General features: G+C 42.7%; 2 protein-coding genes across 2 annotated transcripts in view; one reads left to right on the top strand and one right to left on the bottom strand.

Moving 5' to 3' along the window:
• The first annotated feature begins 6,709 nt into the window (after positions 1–6,709).
• Positions 6,710–15,183, top strand: ntf4 (neurotrophin 4). The gene is made up of 2 exons (XM_023413838.2): positions 6,710–7,512; positions 12,919–15,183. The coding sequence occupies exon 2, from the start codon at positions 12,938–12,940 to the stop codon at positions 14,393–14,395; it is 1,458 nt and encodes a 485-aa protein (XP_023269606.1). The 5' UTR covers positions 6,710–7,512; positions 12,919–12,937; the 3' UTR covers positions 14,396–15,183.
• Positions 15,184–19,356: 4,173 nt separating this feature from the next.
• The window catches only part of ppfia3 (PTPRF interacting protein alpha 3), a 28,044-nt gene continuing 21,836 nt past the window's right edge, over positions 19,357–25,564 (bottom strand). The window contains exons 26-31 of the mRNA XM_023413820.2: positions 25,415–25,512; positions 22,658–22,833; positions 20,692–20,760; positions 20,429–20,591; positions 19,786–19,847; positions 19,357–19,487 (exon numbers count right to left, since the gene is read on the bottom strand). Of these exons, the coding sequence (XP_023269588.1) occupies positions 19,795–19,847; positions 20,429–20,591; positions 20,692–20,760; positions 22,658–22,833; positions 25,415–25,512 (559 nt within the window). The 3' untranslated portion in view covers positions 19,357–19,487; positions 19,786–19,794. The remainder of the gene's footprint in view (positions 19,488–19,785; positions 19,848–20,428; positions 20,592–20,691; positions 20,761–22,657; positions 22,834–25,414; positions 25,513–25,564) is intronic.

Raw genomic sequence — 25,564 nt, forward strand, 5'->3', positions numbered from 1 at the left:
CCTCAAAGTGTATGGAGGCCCGTGGGGTGGAGCTGCTACATACTGCGCATACAAGGGTATGGCTTTTTCCATGAACCATGACACTTTATCAATACACAGAATTACTGTGGAAATAAACCAATGAAGAAGCTGAGGAGTTTCAGGTTCGTCATAGCCGAGACACTACTCTGTATCATGAAGGATGACCTGTGGGCCTGTGACGGAGCTCCATGAGGAGGCCAAACTTGATTTATGAGCACGGCTTCTCAACTATCAAATATGATGTTGTATAAGAGCATGACTTTGCAGACATTAATATGCAAACATTCCTTGGTATGGTATAAGACCTTCCTTATTGACGCTGCAGTGAGATGCATGTGAACTTGGAGCCTGTGCATATTCTCATTTGTCCAGGTCATAGTATCCTAAAGGAGTTTTAAATCGAAAAAACAACTGGACTTGATTATTTGGCTTCATCAGTTCATGTACGCAGTCCCAGCCTGGTCAGATGCGTACATGAACTGATGAAGCCTCTTGGATGAGAGGTGAAACGTCTTCCCAGACAAATAATCAAGTCCAGTTGTTTTTTCGATTTAAAACTCCTTTAGGATGTGAACTTGGACTACATGAAATGACTTAGTCAAACATAAAATCACAATAAACTGTCATATTGGTAACAATAAGCCTAAAAAAGGTTTTTTGTTTTTTTTTATACAGAAATGCATAATATTAATTTTGCTAGTGGGATAGATGAAGAGGAACTACACCTCTGACCTTCTTCTCCTTCTGATTGGTTGATTGAACTTCTGGTTAGCTGTCACTGGTTGCCAAGTCTATTCTAATTTTAGTTACCCAGGATACAGACATTGCATTTACAAAATATTTAGGTCAGTAAGACATTCATGTCAGTAATTTGATCATTTTTACTATTAGGATTTATGAATGATTGATAAATGGTTGAAACACAAACCAACACTAACACTATTGTGTTTATAAGAGATATAAGTATTTTATATATTGACAAAAATGATAACTTCTCCTATGAAGAAATATTTTAGATTATTGCAGTTGTGTTTTGCTTTGTTCATTATCTGTTTATAGACCAGTTGCCACCTATGGGTGCACATTGGGGAGTAAAATTTGATGGAAAAAAAAAATTAACACATACATTATAGTGTGTTATAAACTATTACTGCTTAAAATGATAAATGGGAGAGATAGGGACCGGAGAGGAGACACAACAGTAAGAAAACATACATGCACACATGCAAGCAAAGATTCAAAGATACACCGCCATGCACATGCGAAGTCACACACACACACACACACACACACACACACACACACACACACACACACACACACACACACACACACACACAGTCCCACAGGAGTGACAGATGGAGAGGGGCAGGATGGGAACAGGGGTTTGTACAACTGGGCCGGTGCCTCCATTGTGCAGTAGGTGCGCTGTAAGTCTATCCTCTACTAATTGCCAGAGCAGTTCAAACACAAAGTCTGCCTCTGAAATCCAACCCTGTGGGGAGTTGTACAGTGAGTAAACTTTACAATGTTTAACATCTTTCCCCTGGCAAGAAAGGGGACAAACCAAATGGAAGAAGACGTGAGGGGACGTGCAGGAGCGGAGAGAGCGGACGCAGGGGTGGACGAGCGCAAAAATGTAGAGAGACACAGGAAGGTGTGTATTTAGTCGGCCAGAAGGAAGACGTAACTGTAAATAGATCTTTCACTATTTAGGCTGCATGTCTAATCCGGGCTCATCCAGACTGCAACGAATCTGTGACAAGGGAATGAAAGTGTAGCCGCTGTAGGTGGATTGAGTCCTGTAACAAGACACTGAGGAGGGGACAGATAAGGGGACGAGGAGGAGTGATTGAGAGGCGATCTGGGCAGAGAGACAGCGAGGTGCTGTAAGAGGAGAGGGATCGGCGATGCAAACGATGTAAACAAGACGAGCAAAGCGTGCGTGCGCGCTGACGGCTGTGTGGTGGTGTCTGAAGCCGTTTCATAAACTGACAATCACCCGGCTCCTGCACGAACATCCAACATAACACAAAATCCAAACAGACAGACTTGGAAGCGGGGGCAGACTGCCAGGTAACGCAACGCAGCGCAGCGCCAGTCTGCATTCTGCACCCACTTGAACCTGTTTCTCATTAAGCATTAAACAGAATTACCAAACTAAGTCCTCTATTCCCCCTAATGAGGGCTTTGCAGCTCTGATGCTCTCATATTCCCCCTCCCTCCAAAACCGTTTTCCTGAAGGTGAACATTCCATACACTAATTTCAGTTTCACGCAGGAAAGACTTGTAGGCGCATGTGTTGTTTGTTTGTCAGAGCGGCGGTGTGTCGGTACAGGCATGTGTGTGTGTGTGTGTGTGTGTGTGTGTGTGTGTGTGTGCATACTTTCCTCAGTGTGCATGTGTGTTGTTTGTGTGTTTACGTGTGGTCTGGCTCCAGACTCTGTCACTCATCCTCTCTGACCTTTAGTAAGCTGTGAAATTTAATTTCAGGCTTGGGTTGCTTTTTCTGCACAGTCCTACACCTGTGCCAAATATGTCCGTGGGGAAGTTGGACAGGAGCTGAAGCACCGCAGCCAGGGATGTGTAAGACAGACTGAGGGCCCGACAAACAGGCGGTGACGCATTCATGAGAGAGTCTGACCCCCATCCCCCGGTGAATCACCTCACCTTTGACCTTTTACCTCTTTGCCACCATGGCTGGCGACTGGGGCATTTCCAGGAGGCTCCGGCTAATTGGGTCAGATTGCGGAGAAAAGCGCATTACTCCTGAAATTGGAAACACATGCAGCTACACCTCAGTGTGTATGTGTGTGTGGTAATGGTGGCTATGGTAGTGCGGTTCTCACTGGAGAGAGGCTTGAGAGAGAGAGAGGGGGAGGAGGAGGCAGTGGAGTTCAGTAGGTGAGGTCAATGATGAAAAAGTAAAACTAATCAAGTGGAGGGAGTAGAATAAGGAAGATGGAGAGATTCAAAGTGTGTGAGGATGGAAGAGGAGATGATAAAGGACTGTTTGCCGGGTACCTCGGGGGGGTCCGACTCGGCGGCTCAGTTGTGAACAGACGGACTGTTAGCCTCGCCATGACGGCTCGGCTCAGCTATTTGCAATAATTGGCATAATAGCCACCTTCCAATTACGCTCAGATCCGCGTTTCAAATGAAGGAGGATGTCCAAGCTGATGTCTGATGGCGCCGCGTGTGGGAAAGATTCAATCAGAGCAGTCAGAGGTTGTAAAAGTGACATCTGGAAACTTGAAAACGTCTCAGTGTGTTTTTTGTTTTTTTTGGGATTGAAATATGAGCATCAATTGCAGATGTCAGGGTCCAAAAAATAGGATCATGGAACAGAGTGAAGTTATTCGAGTGAAAACGATTTCACAGTTATGACACAGTGTGTGTGATGATGCCAAAGGTTTGCAAGTTCCTCGTGTACAAGGCATGACTGTACAATAAAAACGGATCTGTTTTTGTTTTTATGGGGCTTTAATAATAGACCTGAAAATCTGTTTGGGCACTGAAAATGTTGTTTGTTCAAAAAACAAATCCCCAAAAGGAAAACCAAGAAACTACTGTGGCATATTTGTGTTAGCTGCCTGCCGTTTGACTTGTGACTTGTGACTTACCTTTGAAGGCTTTAGGTGATGTGGAGATTAAGAAAATCTTTTAATGTGACATGTTACCGTGATACTATGAAGGAAAACTTGTTCTGTGAATGGAAATTGTTGCAGCTACTTGTGCATGTCTGAATGTATGCATGTGTGTGGGTGTGTGAGAGAGGGAGCAAGAGGGCAATAGCCTAAAACGACGACATTTGCGCGTCCCTGCCCTTTCAATCGTCATCTTTATTTGACCGTCACTCCTGTCCGCACTTAGCTAACAACTTTCTCCTGCTCTCTTTCGCTGTCTCTCTCTCTCACTTGAACTCTCACTGATGCACCCAGGGGCGGAAATATCTAAGTGCATGCAGGGCAAGTTCAGACAAAGAGGGAGATAGAGAGAATGGTGGGAGGGTTGAGAGGATTTCAAGCGACTGACACTAAATGCCAAGAGGGAGGAATGCCGCAAGGGAGACACCAGGGAGTGTGTGTGTGTGTCTGTGTTTGTCTTGGGCAAGTTAATGGTAAACCTGGCAGAAGATTAGTGCTGCTACTGTTATGAGGGTAGGGTTAAGAGAAACAGAAAGAAATGGGAAAGACAGCGTGTGTGTATGTGTATGTGTGTGTGTGTGTGTGTGTGTGTTTGCGCAATCAGTCAACGAGGGCGAGTAAATCATCGCTCCCTTCCGTCTGAGGGTATTGACAGTGTTAAATGTCTCCGTCCCTGGGTGAAGACTGCACTTTAGTCAGCCCCTCTATACAGAAGTGACCCGTTTTAGCGGCTTGGAGTTTGAAAACCCTCTTTTCATGATCCCCCTTCTCTTTCTGTGTCTCCTCTCCGGTCCCTATCTCTCCCATCCCCAAACTCTTTCATGAACAGTCTCTCAGGGGCAGGGTTGTAACACAACCCTCCCCTCTTTTGTCTCCATTCTTTTCCTTATCCTTTCATCTTTTTAAACATTCAGGGGGAAAGGGGTTTGGTGAGATGGAAACCACTACTTGGTAAAGGAAAGAAAGAGATAGCATGTGAGAGAGCAAGAGATAGAGAAGCGGGGGCTGAGGCGGGAGGAGGGGGAGGCAGAGTCTCCCCTCTTTGCTCATCCGCCAATTTATGGCTCTCCTTTTCAACAAGGCCATTCAAGGTGGGGAGGCTCAGTAGATGCGCTTTTCTCGTGGGTCAATAGCAGTGAACCCTCAGTCTGGCCTGTAAGGGGACCACTTATCTGCTCCGAGGACCCGTTGAACTGTCTGTCGGCCTGTGTGTCCTCCATAGACCTCCATTGTGTCTCCTCCGGGCCTTCGCCGAGTTTCCCCCAAAGACCTGTGAGCGGAGAGAGCAGCCAGTCACCAGCTCCTGTTTCCAGCCTTTCAACTTTAAAGGAGCCATGAACCGCCTGCACTCACCCAACCTACATATACAGAGAAACAACTGTGTTCACATACTTTTAATGAAACCACATAGAAAATCAGCATGTGACTGTGAATACAGATGAAGGTTTCATATAAAAAAAAAAAATATCTGAGTGCATGCAGGGCAAGTTAAGACAAGGTACAGTACCAACCTCCATTTTCCAATTGTTACTGAAATTTACACGCTTCAATGTCTCAGTGTTTTTGAAATCAAAAGGACAGAACAAATCATTTTAAATAAATCCTAAATCTAAATTTCTACATTGGAACTGAAACGTTGTTCAAAGAGTTCATCCCAACACTGTTTCAGAAGTTCCTACGCAGACTGTGCTGGTCCTCCATCATGTGAAACCTCCGTCCGGTTCTGTTCATAAAATGTTTTGGGTCACTATCTTAAAGGATGAACCTCTCACCAACCATTGTGTCTTCCTTTGTTACTTGCCTTTTTCTCACTGTTCTGATGAAAATATAAAGCTCTACTGTCGGCAGTATAGTATGGTCCGTATGATGCATCAGAGGGTGCAGTAACACAGTTTGTTCCAACACTGCCTTTATACAGACAGAGTCATCCACAAAAGTTGGGGTACCTGTAGAAATTTCTTGTATTAAGTTTTAAGGCTTCATTTACTTCCATTGCTGCAGGAAAGCTGGAAGTCCACCCATTTCTTAATCTCTGAAAAATACCAAAGTTTTTGGTGACCTAATTTTTTTCCATTAAAGTAAGCAGTAGCTTGTTGTTTCTGGGGTTATTAAGGGATAACGTATTTATAAATAATAGTTGGTTGGGGGGATGACAATAGTGGCTGGGATTCAGGCGGCACCAAGCATTGCCTAGGGCCTGAAAATCAGTGAGTCCACCCCTGTTGAAATGCATGTGTTGAATTAAGTACTATATACTGCACAGTAAATTTAAAAAAGCTGACCTAGTTTTTCAAGCAATCTGCCAGAGTCTAGAGTATCTTCTGAAGTATTTTTAGGATACATTTTGAAACATGTATCTGGTGTTTGAGTGCCATATTACGTGTTGTTTTTTTTGTTTGTTTGTTTTTGTAAACCATCCTGTAGATGCCAAAAGAGCCAATTTTTTTTTGCATATGCTGTCCTGTGTCCTTAAAGTATTAAAGTAGATACTAGCAGCACCCAATGAGGTCATCGAGATCCAAATTATCCTGTCAAAGTGCCCTTGAGCAACAACACTTACCTGCCAAATAGCCAGAAAGTGAGCACTCACAAAAATATCTGGCACGAGCAAACAGGAAGCAATCTGAAAGCAGACTCGGATTTGGCATTAAAACATGAGGCGACATCCTCCCGTTTGATTGTGCCAAAGGGGATTACATTGCACCCTTACACTTGCAGAGGAGGAACCTTGACGAATAACACCACCCAGCTTCACTACAGCTTGTTTGTAATAATTTGCACTGTTACCAACCCAGAATGAACTCGCACGTCTTGGACCTGTGTCAAGAACACACTGCTGGTAATTCATCAAATTGCTTTCTTGTGAAGTATGGGGCGGGGATAAACAAAAAAAAAAAAAAACAGGGGGGTGGTAAAGGTAAAAAAAAAAATCTCTGTCACGCACATACGAAGTCACACAACTGGCTGTATCAAGTCTAGCTAGCAGGGAAATGTGACTTTTTGGCTAATTTTGAGCACCAAAAACCTGGACAACTGTTTCATATTGTGTGCCTCTGTTTATGAAAACGGTATTAGATACATCTTGCTCTCACAGACGTTTATAGTAAGATCTGTTTTCAATATACTAACCTCCCGAGGAAAAAAAAAACTTCGTCTTGTCTTTGCGATTCCCATGGGAAACCGGAGTCGTTAGCTTGCCAAGTTAGCGGTAGCTAAGAAGAAACTGCGACGGAAGTAGCTGTTTTTGTCTTTGAAAATAAAAGCACTCATGCTAGTATAACGTCCCACTGCTATTTATCTGAAGTCAGATTTTATTTTGAAAGCCACGACCGGAAGTTGTGTTTGTAACTCGTGCTAACTTAACGGTTTGTCAGACTTTACGCGTTCCAGGCGGAGTTCAGATCTTAAAACATTTGGCCAACTTCTTCACCTCTCCACTTCTTCGTTCAGATATTTGGACTGAGATACCTTCCCCCTGGCCCGCCTTGGAGGAGTAACAACTCGTGGAATAACTGCATTTTAAGACATATTTTCATTTTTGATATCTTTCTGGGCTTTTTTCCCCCCACACTGTTTTGTCATAGTGGAGGCGCTCCCAGGATAGGGGACAGTTTTCTGGTTTATTTTACGTTCCTATTTTTTTCCTCGTCGGAATTTGAGGGGGCACATGCGATGTCACGGACTATTAAAAGAAGAAAGAAATGTTTGTGATTAGTTTTGCGCTCACCGTGCGAAAGTGTTATTTGGCTTTATTTTTTTTAACCAGTTGAGCAACTGGCGACAGGTCTCTATAATCAATGTGGTGTCAGCTGGAAGGACGCGGGGTCCGGATCTCACCTAAACGGTATGGTTTTCAATCATACAAGGAGGCCTTAAACTACACACTATACACTATTATTAGCATTTGAATTAATATATGTATATATCAATTTAGTTATTGATTTATTCTCTCTGACAAATACACTGGCAGTTACATAATGTGAGTGAACACTAAGTTATTGAAGGAGGTTAGTTTATCAACCTTAGAAGTTAAATTATTTAATTATTTGGCGTTCATTTATATATTTGCATGCTTATCTATCACTCAACCCTCAACTCATACATGCAGACACAATTGACATGTTTAGAACATTTTTCTTTTGGATTCAGTTATTTTATGCATTTAAAAAAAATTCTATTTAGCAACTTCACACACGATCAAAGCATATTAAAGCACGCCGATGATAGTCTTACATTGTTGCACATTTTCTCTGGCCGTCCTGCAGCTGCAGCCTATTTCACATTTTGTTTTCGTTGGCAGTCAGTCAGGTGAAGTGTGAGCTACCGACTCACAATCCAAACCCGCAGGTAGATCACACAGGTTGCATTTGCAAACATACCTGCAGCTGATGTCTCAGGTCGATATTGTCAACAGATCAGGGGCTGATCAAGCTCCGTGGGAGGTTTTCTTTTTCGTGCAAGTGCAAGTGAAATGAACACTAAGAATATAGTTTCATTTAGAAGATTATAGCGCATGCATCCTCTGTGCAGTCTAATTTCACTTGCAATTTTTCATCACATTGCAATATATGATGTCAGGCAGGCTTTTAAAACATTAAGATATTTATCATGCTGTTTTATTGCACTAATGCATGTACAGTACCTGGTCAGAAATGTGCATTTTGTGTGCTGATGTGTGAGAGAAAGAGATTTGAGAGAAATGTCACTGATAACTAAGAGTTCATATGGAGCCAGGGTTATAGAGGAGGGGGCTGGATCCTGCAGGCTGAGTGTGGTATGAAACAATCACAGACCTGGAATTAATGGGCTGTTTGCACAGTGAGACAGCAGGGCATTGTAAATGAGCACATGTGAGGCCAAGGCTTTTACTTTACCCTTACAGAAAGAGTGTGTGTGTGGGGGGGGGGCAAACATTTACCTGTACATGTGTTTTCCATGTCACATGGTGTCACAGTCACTCCCGTTGTCACTGCTACTAATGGTGGTACTCAGATGCATTTCAGACAGCTTAGTCAGGCCGAGTCTGTCATAAAAAAAATCTCCTGAAATACGCAATGTGAGGTGCAAACTGTTTTTATGAAAACTTCCTCCCATCATCTGGCCTCCAGACATCTCCCACCCTGTCACTCTTTAGGTTACAGGACTTCAAAGAGGCAGGATTAGGACAGGACGGGGCCCGGTCCTAACACTAACACAGAATGCATTATCTCTGTGTCAGATGGATGTTTCTGACATTAGCCACACATCAGGGAGGGGATTACTTGGTTAACACGCTAATAGCACAGTAGCCACTGCCAGGTGTGGAGGCGCTTTATGGCGTCTGGGGAGGGTCTTGCAGCCAGAGGCCCTGTGTGCCATAACTCCCCCCGATTCCTCCGTCACTCATCTGGATTAAACCCCTGCGGTTCACACTGGCAACACTCGAAACAGAAGTCAGACCGACTTACCGGGTGCCAGAGTTACTCAAGAAACACTTTTCTTTATTGTTGTTCTGTATGTTGATGTTAGTCTGTTGTGTTAGCAGCTGCATGGCAACAAGACGGTTTGTTTCATGCTTTAATGTTTATTTTAAGTGGCTGAATAATAAAGAAAAACAAGAAAGAACATACCAGACAGCTATGTTGATAATCAAGTAATCAATGAAGTCATTTTTCAGCAAAGAACTTTCCCTGTTTATGCTCCTCAAATGTGAGAATTTGCTGCTTTCTCTGGTCCCACATTGTAAATGTAATTTATCTGGGTTTTGGCTGGATGAAACAAGTATTCTAACATCCCCTTGGACTTTGAAATTGCAGTTTTCCCTCCAGTTTTCTAATGTTTAATAGATGAAAGGATTCATCAATTAACCAAGAAAGGAACTATCAGATTAATCGATAAAAAAAATGGCTAAACGTTAATTGCAGCCCTAATCATTTTTATACAGAACCCTTTATATATATATATATATATATTTATAAGTGTAGCTGTGTGATTTATAATAAGGAGAAACAAGAAAACAGGAAGATGGTTAAGCAGAAACAAGTGCAATCGCTGATACATTAAATAATAAATAGAAGCAATTATAAGATAAAAAATCCTAAATAGTGGTGCGGTGGGAGAGAGAGCAAAGTGTAAAAGATCAGTTTCAAGCTGTCACTTAAAAATGTTACCTGATATCCTTTTGGGAATGTTTGTGTATTGCACAGTTTGGGAGAAGAGTTGAAACAAGTTGCATCTCCAGGTTTCTTATTACTGTGTTTCTGAACATCTCACAGATCCACAATAGTGGTGAAAAAACAACAGAGTATCTGTCACCAAGGCCTGAGCTATTTCATTACTGTGCAGTCGAAAGGACTTCATAATGGAACCAGTGTAGTCCGCGGAGGCCTTACATTTAGGTCCGATTGTCAAGACATAGTTTAGTCTATTTAGTCATATTTTGTCTGTTTATTCATGGATTTTTGCCTGATGAGGTGGTTGGTCTCTGTCTGTCTGTGTAGGCCCTGTCCTGGGATTTTGAAGTATTCTTCCTGCGCTCACTGGGAAGAATTTCAAGTTAACAAAAGTGTGTAGCGTTGAGAGGGTTTATATTTATTTAAACCTCACATTTTAGAGAGAGCATGGGATTTTTGCTTCTGTGTGTGTGTGTGTGTGTGTGTGCGCGTGCGCGTGTGCGTGTGTGTGTGTGTGTGTGTGCTCGTCTGAGGGGGATTCAGAGTGCTTGGGTCTGGTCCAGAGGGTGGAAGAACGTCGTGGTCCTCGTCCAGCCTTGCAGGGAGCGCAAATGATGCATGTCATTGTAGCAAATGGAGCGTGGTGATGAAGTGCTGCTGCTGCTGCTGCTGTTTTACAAAGAAACCACTTGAGAGTCTGCTCGCCTGCCTTCTGTGTGGTGTCTGAGTGCTCCGAGAAAGCCCCTTAAGAAGCATATAAGTCTCCTGCAGCAGAACACACCAGATTTGTCCTGGATATTCACCCTGTACCACCTCCTCTCTCCATTCTAATGATCTCCTCGTCCCCTCTAGCTCCACCAGGTCGTTTTCACCGTGGCTGCACACCACACTCTGTTTTCGGCTTTAATTGCAGTTGGCAGGGCCGCGCCGCATTTGATGTGCGTGTATAACTTTTTTAATCAGCTTTCATCACCCAAAACACCTGGGTTTATTTGGCAGGCAGGTGCGTGGATCAGTAGCCACAGCAAAGCGAAAGCTCTACGGACTTTGATGTGATTTATCGTCAGCATGACAAGCAGGCAATTTGAGTGCCGGAGGTGACTGTGGGAGTGATGTGTCAACCAAACCTTGTTGCTCCTCGGCGTCTGCATTGTGTCCAGGGTGTGGCCCTGCTGAGTACAAGTCCTGCCACTGAAAGGATTTGGTTTTGTCAGTCGTTCACATGTTCACACACACACACATACACACACACACACAAACACACACACACACACACACACAGTCACACAGTCACAGTCACGGATGGCCATTGATGAAACATCCACTCAGTCACTCTCACACACCCGTACAGGGAAACACAAACACGCCACATGCAAACAAACACAGTCATGACATCCATTCCTTCGCAGTTACCTTCTACTGCCCTGCACGCACCCACCCCCACCCCTCCCCCCTCCAGCCTGAGGAAACCTTGACGGAGCCTCGCCAGTAAAGCGGCATCACTCACATTCTCATCATTCCACCTATTTTAACTCTTTCCAAGTGACCTCCTCCCTGCTTTCAAACAAATAACTAAATCGATGTTTACCTCTGCTGAAGAGGCTTCAGCGTACTGCTTGAAAGCCGTCCCACTGTACGTGCCACATGGATGGGTGACTGGAATACTTTTCCTCTTACTCACAGGTGGACTTCACTTTCAAACACAAATGAATCATTTCTGTTTGACTCATAATTTTAGTTTTGTTCCGACGGTGTCAGACGTGACAAACTCATACAGCTGAAAAGTCTCACGCATGGCAGGAAATGTTAACACTACAGGAGGGAGTGTTTTACTTGAGTTTTGTAACAGTTATTATAATGACTTTTAACATGCTGTAGAATAATGAAGAGTCAAGTTTAAATTCTACAACTTTAAATGTTTAAATAATTCATACAGCTAACTGCACAATCTCATTTGCTGCTTTAAATAAAAACACTAGAGCTACAGCTAACAATTATTTTCATTATTGTTTAATCTGCTGATTATTCATTGATTAAATGTTTGGTCAATAAAAGATTAGACTATATTGTTTCCCAGAACCCAAGGTGACATGATCAGATGTTGTGTTTTGTCCAATCATAATGTAAGTCAAGGAAAAATAACAAATGCTTTTTGCCTGAAAATGGATAAATATATTATATATACAATATTTGACTAATAATTGCAGCCCTAAAATACACTTTTAGTAACATGCTCTACACTTTTTAATAACATACTGTACTGTCATGTACTGCAGTATTCATTTCATAGTTTGCTTCACAAAATCTGCCACTAATCCTTTTGTTAGTTGAGCAAAGCTTAGATAAAGCAGCTTGTGGCAGGCAGGAAGTTTACAGTAGTAATTGTTGCACATACTCTAGGTAAAACTTCTCCGGTCTGAGGTGACAGATGTATTAAGTCATGTTCTGGCACCACCTTTCTAAAGGAAAACAAATGTGCCCATAGCCCAGGTGCGACCAAGTTCAGTACCTGAAGGATGCCTCAGCAACACCGGCATGCTCTCCTGCTGCATGTGTGGTTTTGTGGACTTACGGCAAAAACCATGTTTGTTACCACAGATTTAAAAAGAATCTTTTAAAGAGTCTCTTGGATTCTAGAGAAACAACAAAACAAAAAAGAAAACGAAAAAATCATGCCCTTAAAAGCTGAGAGGAAAGGTTTGTTCTCCTGGGTTGCAGATGTCTTTTTAATCCATTTCCTTTTGGCTGTAAAGTCTCTGAATTGCATACATACCAGATTGTCAGTGTATCTGTTTGAAGGTCAGCCATTCAGACGCCAGAATCTACGACATTCATAGCCCAACTCCGTCTTCCCACATGACGAGGCAGAAGGCGACCTTGCTGTATTTGGTCCTATTTTTCCATGAGTTCTGCCAAGATTTTAAAGCCATACCTCAGCAGTTAAAGCACCAGAGTCATAAAGCTGCGGGCCACTTGTAAAACCTCTCATTTTACATTTTAATTAATGTACTTAGTTTAACTGTATAAGCCACAATTTGCATTGTTTAAAATAAAATTGTCTCCCTCTTCCTCTGTTTCTCCTCTCTTTTAACCACCAGCTGATACGTCTTGGGAGTGATGCACTGGCTTCCCCTGGTTGCCATGGTGATTGCCTCGGCCCTGCCCTTCCCTCACAACCCCGTGTCCAGGATTGCTGCCGCGACGACAGAGCCTGGCTTCGACAACCGCAGAGAGCACCGTCATGACCCGGTCGCTCGCCTCGCAGCTCCAACTGTGGACTACAACTTCCATGGAAATAACTCACAGGCGGACTTCAACACCAACAGACAAAACCTCCAGAACCGTAAGGATTATGTGAAATCCTCGGCACATGAAGAGACTTCCACGTTCAAAGTGGACAATCAAGAAACCTACCAATCAAATGGCAACTCAGGCAGCGATAACAGACGCAGTTACAGTTTGGATGTTCCCACAGGAGCAGGAACACTCAGGACCGAAGATTTTTCTGAGGATAATTCTCTACCAAAGGACTACAGAGCTGACAGCAGCAGCAGCAGCAGCAGCAGCAGCAGCAGGCAAGATTACACCAGTTTTGTGGACTTTTCCAAGAACGACATCCTTCAGGACTCTACAGATAGACCGTTGCAGGTTTCTGCAGCGGATATCCGTAATGTCGTCAGTACTGTTGCAAATCTAAAGGGTCAAAGAGGACCAGAACCGACTGTTCCTTCGGAGCAGCTGAGAGATACATCAGCAATCAGGACGGGGACACCCGGAGCTGAAGGAGGTCTGGATGAGGAGAGCTTGACCCTAGAGGCAGGGCTGGGTCTGGGAACCGGGCTGGACAGCATCCTAGAAGGAGACGAGATGTTTCTGGACGCACATCCACGAGTCCTGTTCTCACCATCCCTGTCTCCTCCAGAACACCCCCCTCGCCTGCTCATGTTGGAGACCGGCCTGCTGGAGGAGGACGGGGATGGAGAGGAGCAGGAGGACATGGACGGACACATCGAGGGTCATGGGGACCGGGCGATCGACAGGGGCACGACTCTGAGTTGGGCAGATTCTTCTAGAGTTAACAGTGAGGTTGCCCATCCCGTTAAAAGGGATAAACGCTCGCACTTGATTGACAGGCGGAGAGGGGAAAAGTCGGTGTGCGAGACGGAAAGCATTTGGGTCACCGACAAGAAGACTGCCATCGACTCCCGTGGTAATGTGGTCACCATCTTGCAGGAAATCCAAACCCAGACAGGACCACTCAAACAGTACTTCTATGAGACTCGCTGTCGCCAGGCCGAGCAGCAGAGCAATTCTAGCAGGTCGAGGGGTGCCGGCACGGCAGCAAAATCCCCGGCGATGGGCGTAGCCGGGGCAGGCTGCTTAGGCGTGGATAAAAAACAGTGGTTGAGCGAATGCAAAGCCAAGCAGTCGTTCGTACGAGCACTCACCAAAGATGAAAACAACAGAACCGGATGGAGGTGGATCCGCATCGACTCGTCCTGCGTCTGCGTGTTGCTGTCCAGAGCCAATCAGGCACCGGGGAGGGAGGTCTTGGCGAGGAAGGGGAGAGCCTGAGAGAGAGAGAGAGAGAGGGAGAGAGGAGGGAGGGGGATTGAGGGAGATGGCAAGAAGTAGAAAGTGACACAGAGCAGAGCAGCTGTGACATCCCTCTGTGTGCACTTTCACTCGCTTAAAATGATGGAAGTTATTCCTGCCTTAATCCACAGTTTTTCTCTCCTTTCTGATCCCTCCATCCACCACAGCTTCAAATGACTTTTGAAAAAAACAAGAAGACCTCAATACTAGCTCTAGGGAAAATTGTCATTTATAGAGATTTTACTTTGAAAAGTACTGTTTTTTGTTTTTGTATGATTTATCTTTCATAATCTAAGTTATTTTTGATTAGTATGTAAGCATGTGTATGTCTTTGATATTAATATATTCCTTTACGTATGTGTACAATATGACACCAGTATACATTTATGTATGAAGCTATGTATATCTGTGTGTATTTATAGAAGAAGTGTCTAATGATAATTCCAGCCTCTGGTCCAGTCGGGTTGTAAGAGGAAGGAGCGCCACCTACTGAGGCTCCATTTTACTGCTCCACACTGTTCTCATATGGATCACCATGAATGTTGTAACAGTGCTTTTAGAGTCCGATGGGGAAAATGTATTTGATACGCAAATTAACAGCATGGGCACATTTTAGCATGATTTCATTCAGGCTGATGATACATCTCTGTCTGTGGAGCTTGTCAAATGTGGTTAATATGACACCTAAAGAAGGTAGTTTTACCAGCTGCTGGTTTGTTCAGTTTGCCTGCCAAACATGGTAATAAAGGATCTTTTTACTCATTAAATGCAGAATTTAATTACTCTTAATTAGTACTCTGGGATTTCTTTGATAAAGAAAACTTTATTTTTAAAATTTTACTGCTGTAACCAGTTTCCTCTCAGAGAGCAGCAAAACATGAAACTACAGCCACATACAGAGGTGGACACAACTCCATTACTTGAGTCAAATACTCCTGGTCAAACATTACTCCGATACAAGTCAAAGATGGTCAGTTAAATTTTTACTTGGGTTAAAGTACTGGAGTACTTGCTTTTAAAAATACTTTAATATTCAAACGTACATTTTTTTTAATGTCAACACATTGTTGTATTGTTCCTCTGTGCATTTATGGGACCTAATGACTCTGAAACAACCTACTGGATGTACTGACTTACTGAAGAACCTGTGGAATAAAAAAAACCTGTTGAATATGCTACAAAGCCAAACAAATGGCCATAAGTAATTTCATCCATAGCATAAAAACAGCAACTACTACAAGCTGTCTGTTTAAAAGTTTATCTGGAATTATAGGCACATTACATACCTCAACACTTTCTTAAGTTGGACAGCAGGTATTTGTAGGCAGTGATGACGTGTGTATTTTAAAAGGAAAGGAATCTTTATCTCTAAAATTTCAAACATGGACTTAAGATAAGGCCACTGGTGCTCTGGTGAAGATATTTCTGCCTCATCTTCATCAAATGTAGCCACTCTTAGGACAATGTCAAGTTCAAACTGAGCTGTTCAAAAATGCAGCGAACACAACGTGACTGACAATGGAGGAGCTGACTGTGATGGTATTTCCTGCTGTGATAAACACAGCATATGGTCTATCACATTTTTCAAAATAAAAGAAATTTCATTCCACTGACTAAAAGCTTTGCTTCAAAGTAACAATAACTTCATAGAAATGTAGTGGAGAGTACAATTTTTGTCTTTGAAGTGTAGTTGAGTAAAAGTCATAAGTGTACGCAAGTAGATAAAGTCCTGCATGTTTTGTGTGTAAAATCTGAACCAGCTAGTAGCTATAGTGTAGCTGGCAAATGACTGTAGTGGAATAAAAAGGTCAATATATCATAACTGTAGTGGTGTATAATTTTAAAATCCCGTAGAATAGAAATGCAAATATCTGTGAATTGTAATTGAGACGGTACTTGAAAATTCCCACTAACACTGAACCTCTGCACAACGTTGACTCACTGCAGAGAGAGCAAGAATAAAACAAATCAATAGGGAAAATAAATACTGAGAAAGTTTTGCGATGATCAGCAGATCCACCTGGATCGCTTTATTTTTTTCTTTTTTTCTTTTACATCACCATTTTCATTATCATCACCATAATCATCGTCGTCATCATCATTATTGTTTATTTTCCCAGATGATATTTTCAGTTTGTATTACTATCACTTTAATCATGGAAATCTGTTAAATCATTGCACAATTTGTTCTCAAAATGTACACATACAGTAGCATATTTGAATGACCATTTTCAATGTTTCATATTTACTTTTAAAACTAGTTCAAATGAAGTCGAGAAGGAACGGAACATGTACATACATTTATCCAATACATACCTAAAGAAAATAAATAGTTATCGTAAAAAATAAAAAATACAACTGAAAAAAATACACACATTTTACAAATTGATCCCCAGGCTCCCACCCCTGTAGGTTTATCATACAGATATATATTTTTTTTAACGACACCTCATATCACCTTCACCACCAAAAAAATGTTTTTAGGTCATTGTCGTTTGTTTGACATGCATCGTAAACACAGAGGCTAAAGGTTTTGTTTCCTGGGCTTCCTCGGGCTCGCCCCTCTCTTCCTGCCTCTCTCTGATCTCACCCCCCAGAGAGCTCTTGGTTTCTGTTATGGCTTGTGTGTGCAGTAAAATGACCAGCTTCTGTCCATCCTTTTGTTGGTTTTTTTTGTTGTTTTTTTACCTCCTCCCTTTGAGTCGCTGTTTTGTCTCTCTGTTGCCTCTCCCATCATAAGGATTACCCAAGACCCTGAGCTGATGATTACAGGTCATAAACCGCAGAGCGACGTCGTGGAGTGCTAGTGAGGAATTTGAGTTTGAGTCAGGCTTCAAACAGATGTCTTTCTCAATATATTTAAAACTTAGGTACTGCTTTCCAGTGAGACATACTTTACAAAGGGTTTATAGTTTTTAATTAATGGGATTTTGTAAAAACAATACACAATTTATTCATGTTTTATTAAATGTTTAATATACTGTAGAACTTTTGGGTTCCCAGGTTGTGAAAAATCCATTTTACTAGTGTATGTTCTCATAACTTGCATTGTCTTCTTCACTAATATCCATTTGTTACTAACTTATTAATATTTCAAACTGTAACCAGGCGGGATTACCTTAACTTACTAACCTTTCTCACCTCAGACCTAATGGCTCATCAATGAGACTCATGAGTCATGCTACGGCCATGCTAGTGACTTTGTGAGGCTGTATTTGAGGACATTGTTGCTAACTTACAGTGCTAACGTTAACATGTTAGCATTGTAAACCAAAGTATTCAGTTCAATCTGACAATTTAACTTGATGATGGTGCTGGATGAAAGGTCAGGGGATCACCAAAGTTATTACAAATCATCCTCAGGGGACCATGAATGCATCGACCAAATTTCAGGGAAATCCATCCAATAGCTGCTGAGGTATTTCAGACTGCAACATGTCGCTAGCGTGGCTAAAAAGTAAAAAATCATGACTTTGCTGTCTACTAAGTCTCCACGTATAAATGTTATGTAATGAACATTTTAATTGTTAGTTGTTAATTGTTTTTTTTACAGTGTTTGAAAATTTACTCCATCCAGCTGTGTTTCTCACAATGTTGCCATCCAAACCTTAGTAGCTGTTTACTTATCTACAAAGCATTAATAAATGATATACTCTAACGATTCAGTCTTGCACTTTGATAAAGATTTTATGTTATTTTTGGGCATTTTTGCTTTTATTGTGATGGAGACAGTGAGAGAGAGACAGGAAGGATGGGGAGAGAGAGGGGATGACATGCAGCAAAGGGTCAGGGGTCGGATTCAAACCCATGGCCGCTGCGGTTAGTGTGGTATGTGCTCTACCAGGTGAGCCACCGGGGCACCTGAATGCACAGCTATTTCTAACACCATGCCTCTAGGTTATAATACAGGATTTCTGTTGAAGTCTCAAACCCGAGGCGAGATATCCTCGATGACATCAATGTGACATCATGAGTGTCAGTCCAGAACCACAGACACGTTATTCAGCTGTTTCCACAGGCCGAGTAGTGCCCTCCATGACGAGTTAACTGAACTCATAGTGACCCTTTAACATTGACAAAGCAAACTTTAAAAGAACGTATGAACCCTTTGTAAAGAAGGCCTTTTCAGAAAGTGGCACCAACGCCAACTTTATGGATTACCTGCCACCAACAAATAAAATCATTGAACACAATGCCTCTGTAGCCTCGCTCCACCCTGTCCCATCCAAACTCTGTGCCTTTGATCTCTACAATGGGCTCCCTTCACAAGAAATTACTCAGCCTATCGGTTTTCAAGGTGCCAATTGACAAAGCTCCAGGAGGGTCCCTCTGATGTGGTCGGAGATAAATGGCGGTCTCAATTCGGACATGTTTTACTACAACACTCCGACCAATTGGGGACACTTGGACCCCCCTGACGGCACCATAGCAGCCAACAATGGAGCCACCGTGGCAGACACTGGACACCAGCCGCCTCATGAGTAGAAAGGAGAACATCGGTGTTGTTTAGAGTTGTAACACATTTATGTCCATCTAGCCATTTCCCCCCCCAATGATTTTACAGTTTAAACATCCTCTTAGTCCTCATTAAAAAACATCTGTTGCTGAGCAGATGTTGTAAGGCGACACCTTTAGTTGTTTTCATACTGTAAGAGAATAAATGGCAGCAAGTGATTTCCTCTAAAAGGTAGGAAAATAAGCCCTGATATTGCCAACTCTGCTGACTGTGTGCAGACACAGAGAGAGGGGGAAACCTGCATGAACACAACCAACACCGTCGTTGTCCTTCATTAACCCCATAGCACGGTCACACTGAGAGAGAGAGAGAGCAAAGACAGAATGACAGGAAGAGAGAGACAGAGAGAGAAAACAGCTGATCCCATTCAACCTTCCTGGTCTGGTCGGAAAATACATTCATACATTCTTCATGTCATTTCCCCTTTATTCCTTTGTTTCTGTTATTGCAGAATGGTCAGACCGATTATTTATTTTTAAGTTAAATGGTTATATTCATTGCTTCTTTCTCCGTGGATGAGCGAGAGGGTCCTCTAGTCCCAATCCAGTCAGCGCCCTGAGGAGAGAAACAGCATTATTCCCACATCACTGCTTCCGTGGCCTTAATTCAACTCTGCCTAAATCCTCTCAGACCAAACTCACCATTTAAAGACCTTAGGGTAACTGCTAAAATCCCAGGCTCAAACCAATCCACTACAACAAACAAATGCATAAAACGACAAGGTTCAAATAAATGTGCTCGGCACATGTGCAAGCCATCTCGGAGGCTTAGAGAACCTCTTTTGTCTTTTGAAAACCCCCACACAGATGAAGCACTGCTAAACACTTTAATTAATGTGGCAGACAGTTCTCACCTCAGCCCCTCAACAGGAGTACGTCCTCACTGAGGCAGATTCACCCCGGGCACCAGAGTTGGCTGCGATGGAGACCGGGAGACACAGACGGGGTCATTAACGTAACTGCAATCTCTTAAACACCACTGACCTTCCACAGGCATTCTTATTAAGAGGTGGAATGAGGGATAATAGTCTTCCTCTGCACTTTGAAGCGTCTGTTCCTTGTTATTGCCAGTTCCTTTGCTAAAGGAAAAAGAAAATTCCACCGCCAAACTAATGGCAGAGTAGCATGAAAACAGCCAACTGCTTCATGCATGTGACTCCAGTTTTGCATTTGCAGCTTATGTAACGCCCTTTGTATGGTGGCCTACAGACAAATGTTTCTGTTCAAGCCTCATTTCCACGAAATCAAGATGTAAACACATGCCTCATTTATTATCACATCCGCAGAATGGTTGCACCTAATCAGAGTCTGTCCTGTAACGTAGCTACAACAAACCTTTTGTCCCGACTCCCGTCCCGCTCTTCTTGTGAGTAATGCTATACAGAGTGAAAGGTTTTCACACATCGTCTAAATTGAGACGCGCCCCGAGGGGCTCAGAGGAGCTGAACGAACGCGAATATGAGAGCGGAGCTGTCAGAGGTCAAGGGTCACACTTACCATCACTCTGAACCTTTCTCAGGGTAACGGAGGGCGTGGAGATGGCTGAGGCACGGAAGTTAGCAGGCAGGGTCTCGGCAGAGTCAGAGGTCACGCCCCGGAGATCTTTCTCCCTAAACATCTTCCTCCAGGAGGGCGAGCGGGTGAACGTCTTCGTTCCATCCTGTCAGACAGACAGAGTGTGTGAAAAGACGCAAGCTCGACCAAACCATCACTTAAATCAGTTAAATCTGCATTTTTTTTTTCCTGATTAGTATGCCCACCTCATCGGGTCGTCTCTCGGTTCCCATTGAGATGAGGGAGTTGTACTCTTGCTCCAGGAGCTGTCTGGCCTGCAGGAGAGAGGTGATGTAGAGTGTCGAGATCAGTTTGGACTCTGCAGATGGTGAATCCTTGATGCAGGCATTCATTAGCTCATATGTGAGATTCATGCATGCTTCAAACCAGTACAGCTGTAACTCCAAAGGACCACATGAGGCATTGTAAGCCTTTATTACAGACAGCAGGGAGGTGACAGGAAATGATAGAGCAAGAAATGCACTTAAGGTCTTGGACCTTAAGGTCTGGCAGCCGGGATGTTGCGATTCATGGTTGGCACCTTAACCCTCGAGTCACGGGGGTGCACAGACTGTTACTTTAAATGATTTTGGACACGTATCATACAAAGTCTTATTTGAGGCTCCGAAGTGTTGGTTTAAAACAAAAACTGCTGATATCAACCACTTATTTTTGTCAATATAATTAAGGCCATTGCCTGACAAAAGCCAATCTTTAACATAATCAAAATGAAATGCTATTAAAGAGAAAGTTTTTTAATGCTGAAAAGAATTAAATTAAGGGGTTGTATATTGATCTTGGTAACTCCAATCCAAACTGTGTCTTGCTTATTGTTACTTCACCTGGATGTTTGAGCTTCACTCTGCAGAACGATGTAGGCACAGAGACATCTGTTTCCACATTCATCTGCTGAACAGAGAAAGTTTCTCTGCGCTCACCTTCAATCTAACGTGTGACATTATAACTAGTTTGGAAGCCAACTGTGGTCCAGAGTGAAACTCAGACAGGTGTGATGTGGAAACTTGAAGTAAACTGAGAATGGACTTTGGTAGTAGAAGTAGGACACATCCTGCACACAGCAGTTAAACCTTTGAAGCTAAACCTATTTGCATATTCACAGATTGTGGATTTTTCAACAAGGGAGAAAGAGAATGTGCTTTTAAGAATTTTTAATGAGGTACTGAACTTTTTTGTGGAAATTTTCAGACCAACATTTAGTCATCCCTTTTTGCAGTCTAAAATGCATCAATGTGTTTTAAATGTTGTTAGGTTTGTACTACTTCAAGGAAGAAAATGTCAGAAATGCTCATTTTTGTCTGTTTGATTGACAGCGGCTGGCAGGCTTCTGTCACAGTCTGCTCCTGTGTCCCTCCTTTTTTTTCCTGTAGCACCCTCCTCCGTGGTTGGGAGGGGAGTGAAGGTTACAGTTAGTAGATATAACTGGTTCAGGTGGAGGTCAGGCGAAAAACACATTTAGACGGGGAAAAAGAACTTTGACTGGCTCAGTGTGACCGTCTGCGCTGCCTACGATACGACGCTGACGTCACTGCTTTATGCGAGATTTGATTGGCTGTATTCAAATAAGGTCTCCACCTATGTATAAGTCTATCTGAGTGATCATGAAACAAAAGAGCAAAAGAACATGTGTATGCTGTAGTAGTGGTAGAGTAGGTGCCCCTATAGTCTATTGTTCGGGCACAAACGATGGTTTGATTCCAGCTGGGTATGTTTGTTCCATGTCATACACCCCACCCTCTACCACCCCACCCTCTACCAGCTCACCCTCTACCCTAAAGACGAGGGTGTATGACAATTAATCTAAGCTGCATCCATATCTTTGGATTGTGGGGGGAAGTCGTAGTACCTGGGGAAAACCCACACAGGCAGGGAGAGAACATGCAAACTCCACACAGAAAGGCCCCGGATTCAATCCTGGAACCTTCTTCCTGTGAGGCGACAGTGACTAAACATTACATCACCTCATTCAAATTTAAAACGGGCAAACTAATAATGATAAAATACATGTCTGGAAGAAATCTTCAAGCCTAAAATATTGTCCTTAAAAACTAACCGCTATCCCGTGTTTAGCACTGACTGCTCCTCATTACATAGAATCAGAGCGCTGAGGAAAAGCATCGTCACCTGCGACCTTTCGACCACCTGCGCGTTTACCTGTGTGTTCTGATTGGGGATCTGCAGCAGCAAGGCCAGGTCAGTGTAATCAAAGGTGTCGTCTAAAGCCAGCAGAGCCCCGTGGACGCCGCTCTCACGGAGGTTGTCGGCGTACTCCTTCAGACCGATAGTCTGCACCCAGCACATCACTCGCTCGTTGGACCACACCATCACATCTGGGGGGGAAAAGGAGGAGAGGGTGAGGGGAGGGAGAGGAGGCATCCATCTGCAAACAGTACGCCGTCTGCTCGCTGTTTTTATAAGACGGATCAGGTTTCTTATTGTTTCTCTGGTCACTTCTTGAAGTTCAGGCTGGATAAGACATGCTGCTCTGTTCGGGGCTTATTAATGGTCTTCAGCAAGGGTTATATTACCTGATATTTGTGAATTGTTCCCGCTTTACTGATTTATTTTCTAGACGTGGACTGCACAGGTCAAGCTGATCATCAGACAAATCCAAAAACCTACAAATTTCCTCCCTTGGGAAATTATTCTGGGTGGAAATGAGCCAAGATGAACTGACTGTAAATGTACAACATATGTATCCTGAGGCGCAGCGGTGAAAGAGCAAAAGATTTGAGTTGTTTAATGATTGAGCGTGTTGACATTTATGTAATCATTACCAGCCAAATTACACTAGGAAGTTGTGGTTTATAATCTCTTTTAAGTAAAAAAAAAAGGGGGGGGGGAGTATTCAAAGGGTGGTCCACACATCTCCCAACATTGTGGGAGACAGGAGAAATCAAAGCAAATGTCTGTTTTGTTTGCCATCATTAAGTTTATGGGATTTTAAAAATTCTTTGTTTGAGTGAGACAAATCTATTTTATAGCCTGAAGCTGATGAAAGAAGGTAAATGATTTTTATGGTTTACTGAGGTGAATCAAAGGGAAGAAAAACTTTCTTTTTTCTTTTAATGTCAGTGTATTTTTAGATCTTGAGAGCTAAAGTAGTAATGCAAATGCTACTAGTGCTCCTGGCGTTACTGATTAAATAATAATAAAATCAACAATTTGGATTGAAGCAAGGAGACGTGTTACTACAAGGTTTTTGCAGTGCTTGCCAAATTACATTTCAGACTTTTTAAAGATCTCGTATGTAAAAAGTGAGATGTCCGTGTCTTTTTGATTATAAAGCAGGTTCTATATTAATACCGTGAAACTATGAAAGCGCTCAGTCCACAGAGAAATGCACACAGTCTATATTCAGAAACTGAGCCTTAAAATGAGCCATCAAGACTTCTGTAACTTTGAGATGTCACAAAGAAGCAGTCACTGCTCTCAGCCATGGCACAAGCCCCGCCCACATGGAGCCATCGTCAAACCTTGCAGGATTTGGAGCATTTAATTGAAATCTGCTATATTTTTATTCGATCACTCAGTAAACAGTCTCACCACCTGTTGTTACCAGATCTCCAGAGAGAAGCCTGAGAGAGGAGATGTAAAAGTACACTGAGATGGTTTGTGGTTCTTAAAAAACAAATATATATTCTTATGGATCAACATTTGGAATTTCAAACACTGGAAAAGTGTAAAATATGGGACCTTTAAGACTTCACCAGCTTTTCCACAGTCAAACTTGTCAAAGAATGATGGAAAACTAACAAGACAAAACTTACAAAACCTTTTAAAAAACACTGTCCCACCTGTGGGACGCTTTGGCCTTGGCAGTGCTACTTTAGGTGCCTTTTGGTTTGTACCGAACTGTTCCGAAAGTCTTCACACAACCTTGACAATTTACACACTATTTGAAAGCTCCATGTCTCCTGATTTTATCTGTGCAAAGCGTTTTAGGATCCACATAACACTGCAACAGCTGTTGGGGTAGAATTGGGTCAGACTTGTGTCTCCAAAATCTTTCAAACAAAATAGGTCCTACTACAGGCTTTATAATCTCTTTTTTTATGCCAAAACAATAGGCGAGGTAAAAACCAAAACCAAAAAAGAAACTTGCATTTCTCCCTTGTTTGTGCATCTATAACTTTAGTTCAATACATCTTATCCTCATTCTGACTTTTTGGTTGTAAAATGTACACAGTTACCTTTCAAAGGAAACCAGGGTTACGACTCTGATCAAAAGGGCTAGAGAACAGTAACCTTCTTATTTTGGGCAAATTATTTTCGTGCCCAAGTAGCCCAGGTCTAGGCGCCCCAAAGGTGTCTGGGGCCTCTGGGTCAGAGCCTGTGAAGCGACTATTAATATTTATTGTTTCAAAGTCACAGAGCTCAGTTAAAAGACTGATCTCAGTCTGGATGTCCTATGTAGGAAGGGTTATGGGGGCCTTTTACTCGTCTGTGTCCAGGGGCCCATTGTCTCATAATCTGTCTAAGCCTGGACTCAGAGAAGAGGCTGAAAACCTGTTAAAAAATGAATAATTCATTTTTCAACCTAAGTTTTTGCTAAAAATCGACACTTGTCCGACAAACAAATACTTGTAAGTGCATGGCACAATAAATAACATTTCTCACAAATCAATAAAAATAACTGAACAATAACTAACACATGAATGAGTTGACAGATCCAGAATGATGTGTTAGACAAATGATGGGTTACTAATAGTAATAATCATGTAGATAATTAACCTGGATATAGATGCAAGGGATTATATAGTAAGGACCAAGGTATGCTTTGAACAAGACAATAGCAGAGCATGAATAGAAGAATCAGTTGGGTGGATGGGGTCATTGACACGTTCAATACCATCCCACATCTGGGGCATGAATGATGAGATAATGACAGAGGGAAATAAAGGAGCTCACCTTTGTTCTGGTGGGCGCTCTCCTCTCTCCTCCTCTCCAGCTCTTTGCGATCGTAATTGAGACGCTTCAGGCACATGATGCCATAATGCAAACTGACCCTGGGAGAGGTGAAAGAGCCAGAGGGGCGAGGGTTAACTGAGGGCGTGTTTC

This window comes from Seriola lalandi, unplaced genomic scaffold (assembly GCF_002814215.2).
Source record: "Seriola lalandi dorsalis isolate HSWRI2012SDOR001 ecotype SW California unplaced genomic scaffold, Sedor1 jcf7180002054519, whole genome shotgun sequence".
Classification (NCBI taxonomy): Eukaryota; Metazoa; Chordata; class Actinopteri; order Carangiformes; family Carangidae; genus Seriola; species Seriola lalandi.

Bases quoted from the DNA above. Each gene is read 5' to 3' on its own strand.
- ntf4 (XM_023413838.2), top strand. From the start codon at position 12,938: ATGCACTGGCTTCCCCTGGTTGCCATGGTGATTGCCTCGGCCCTGCCC.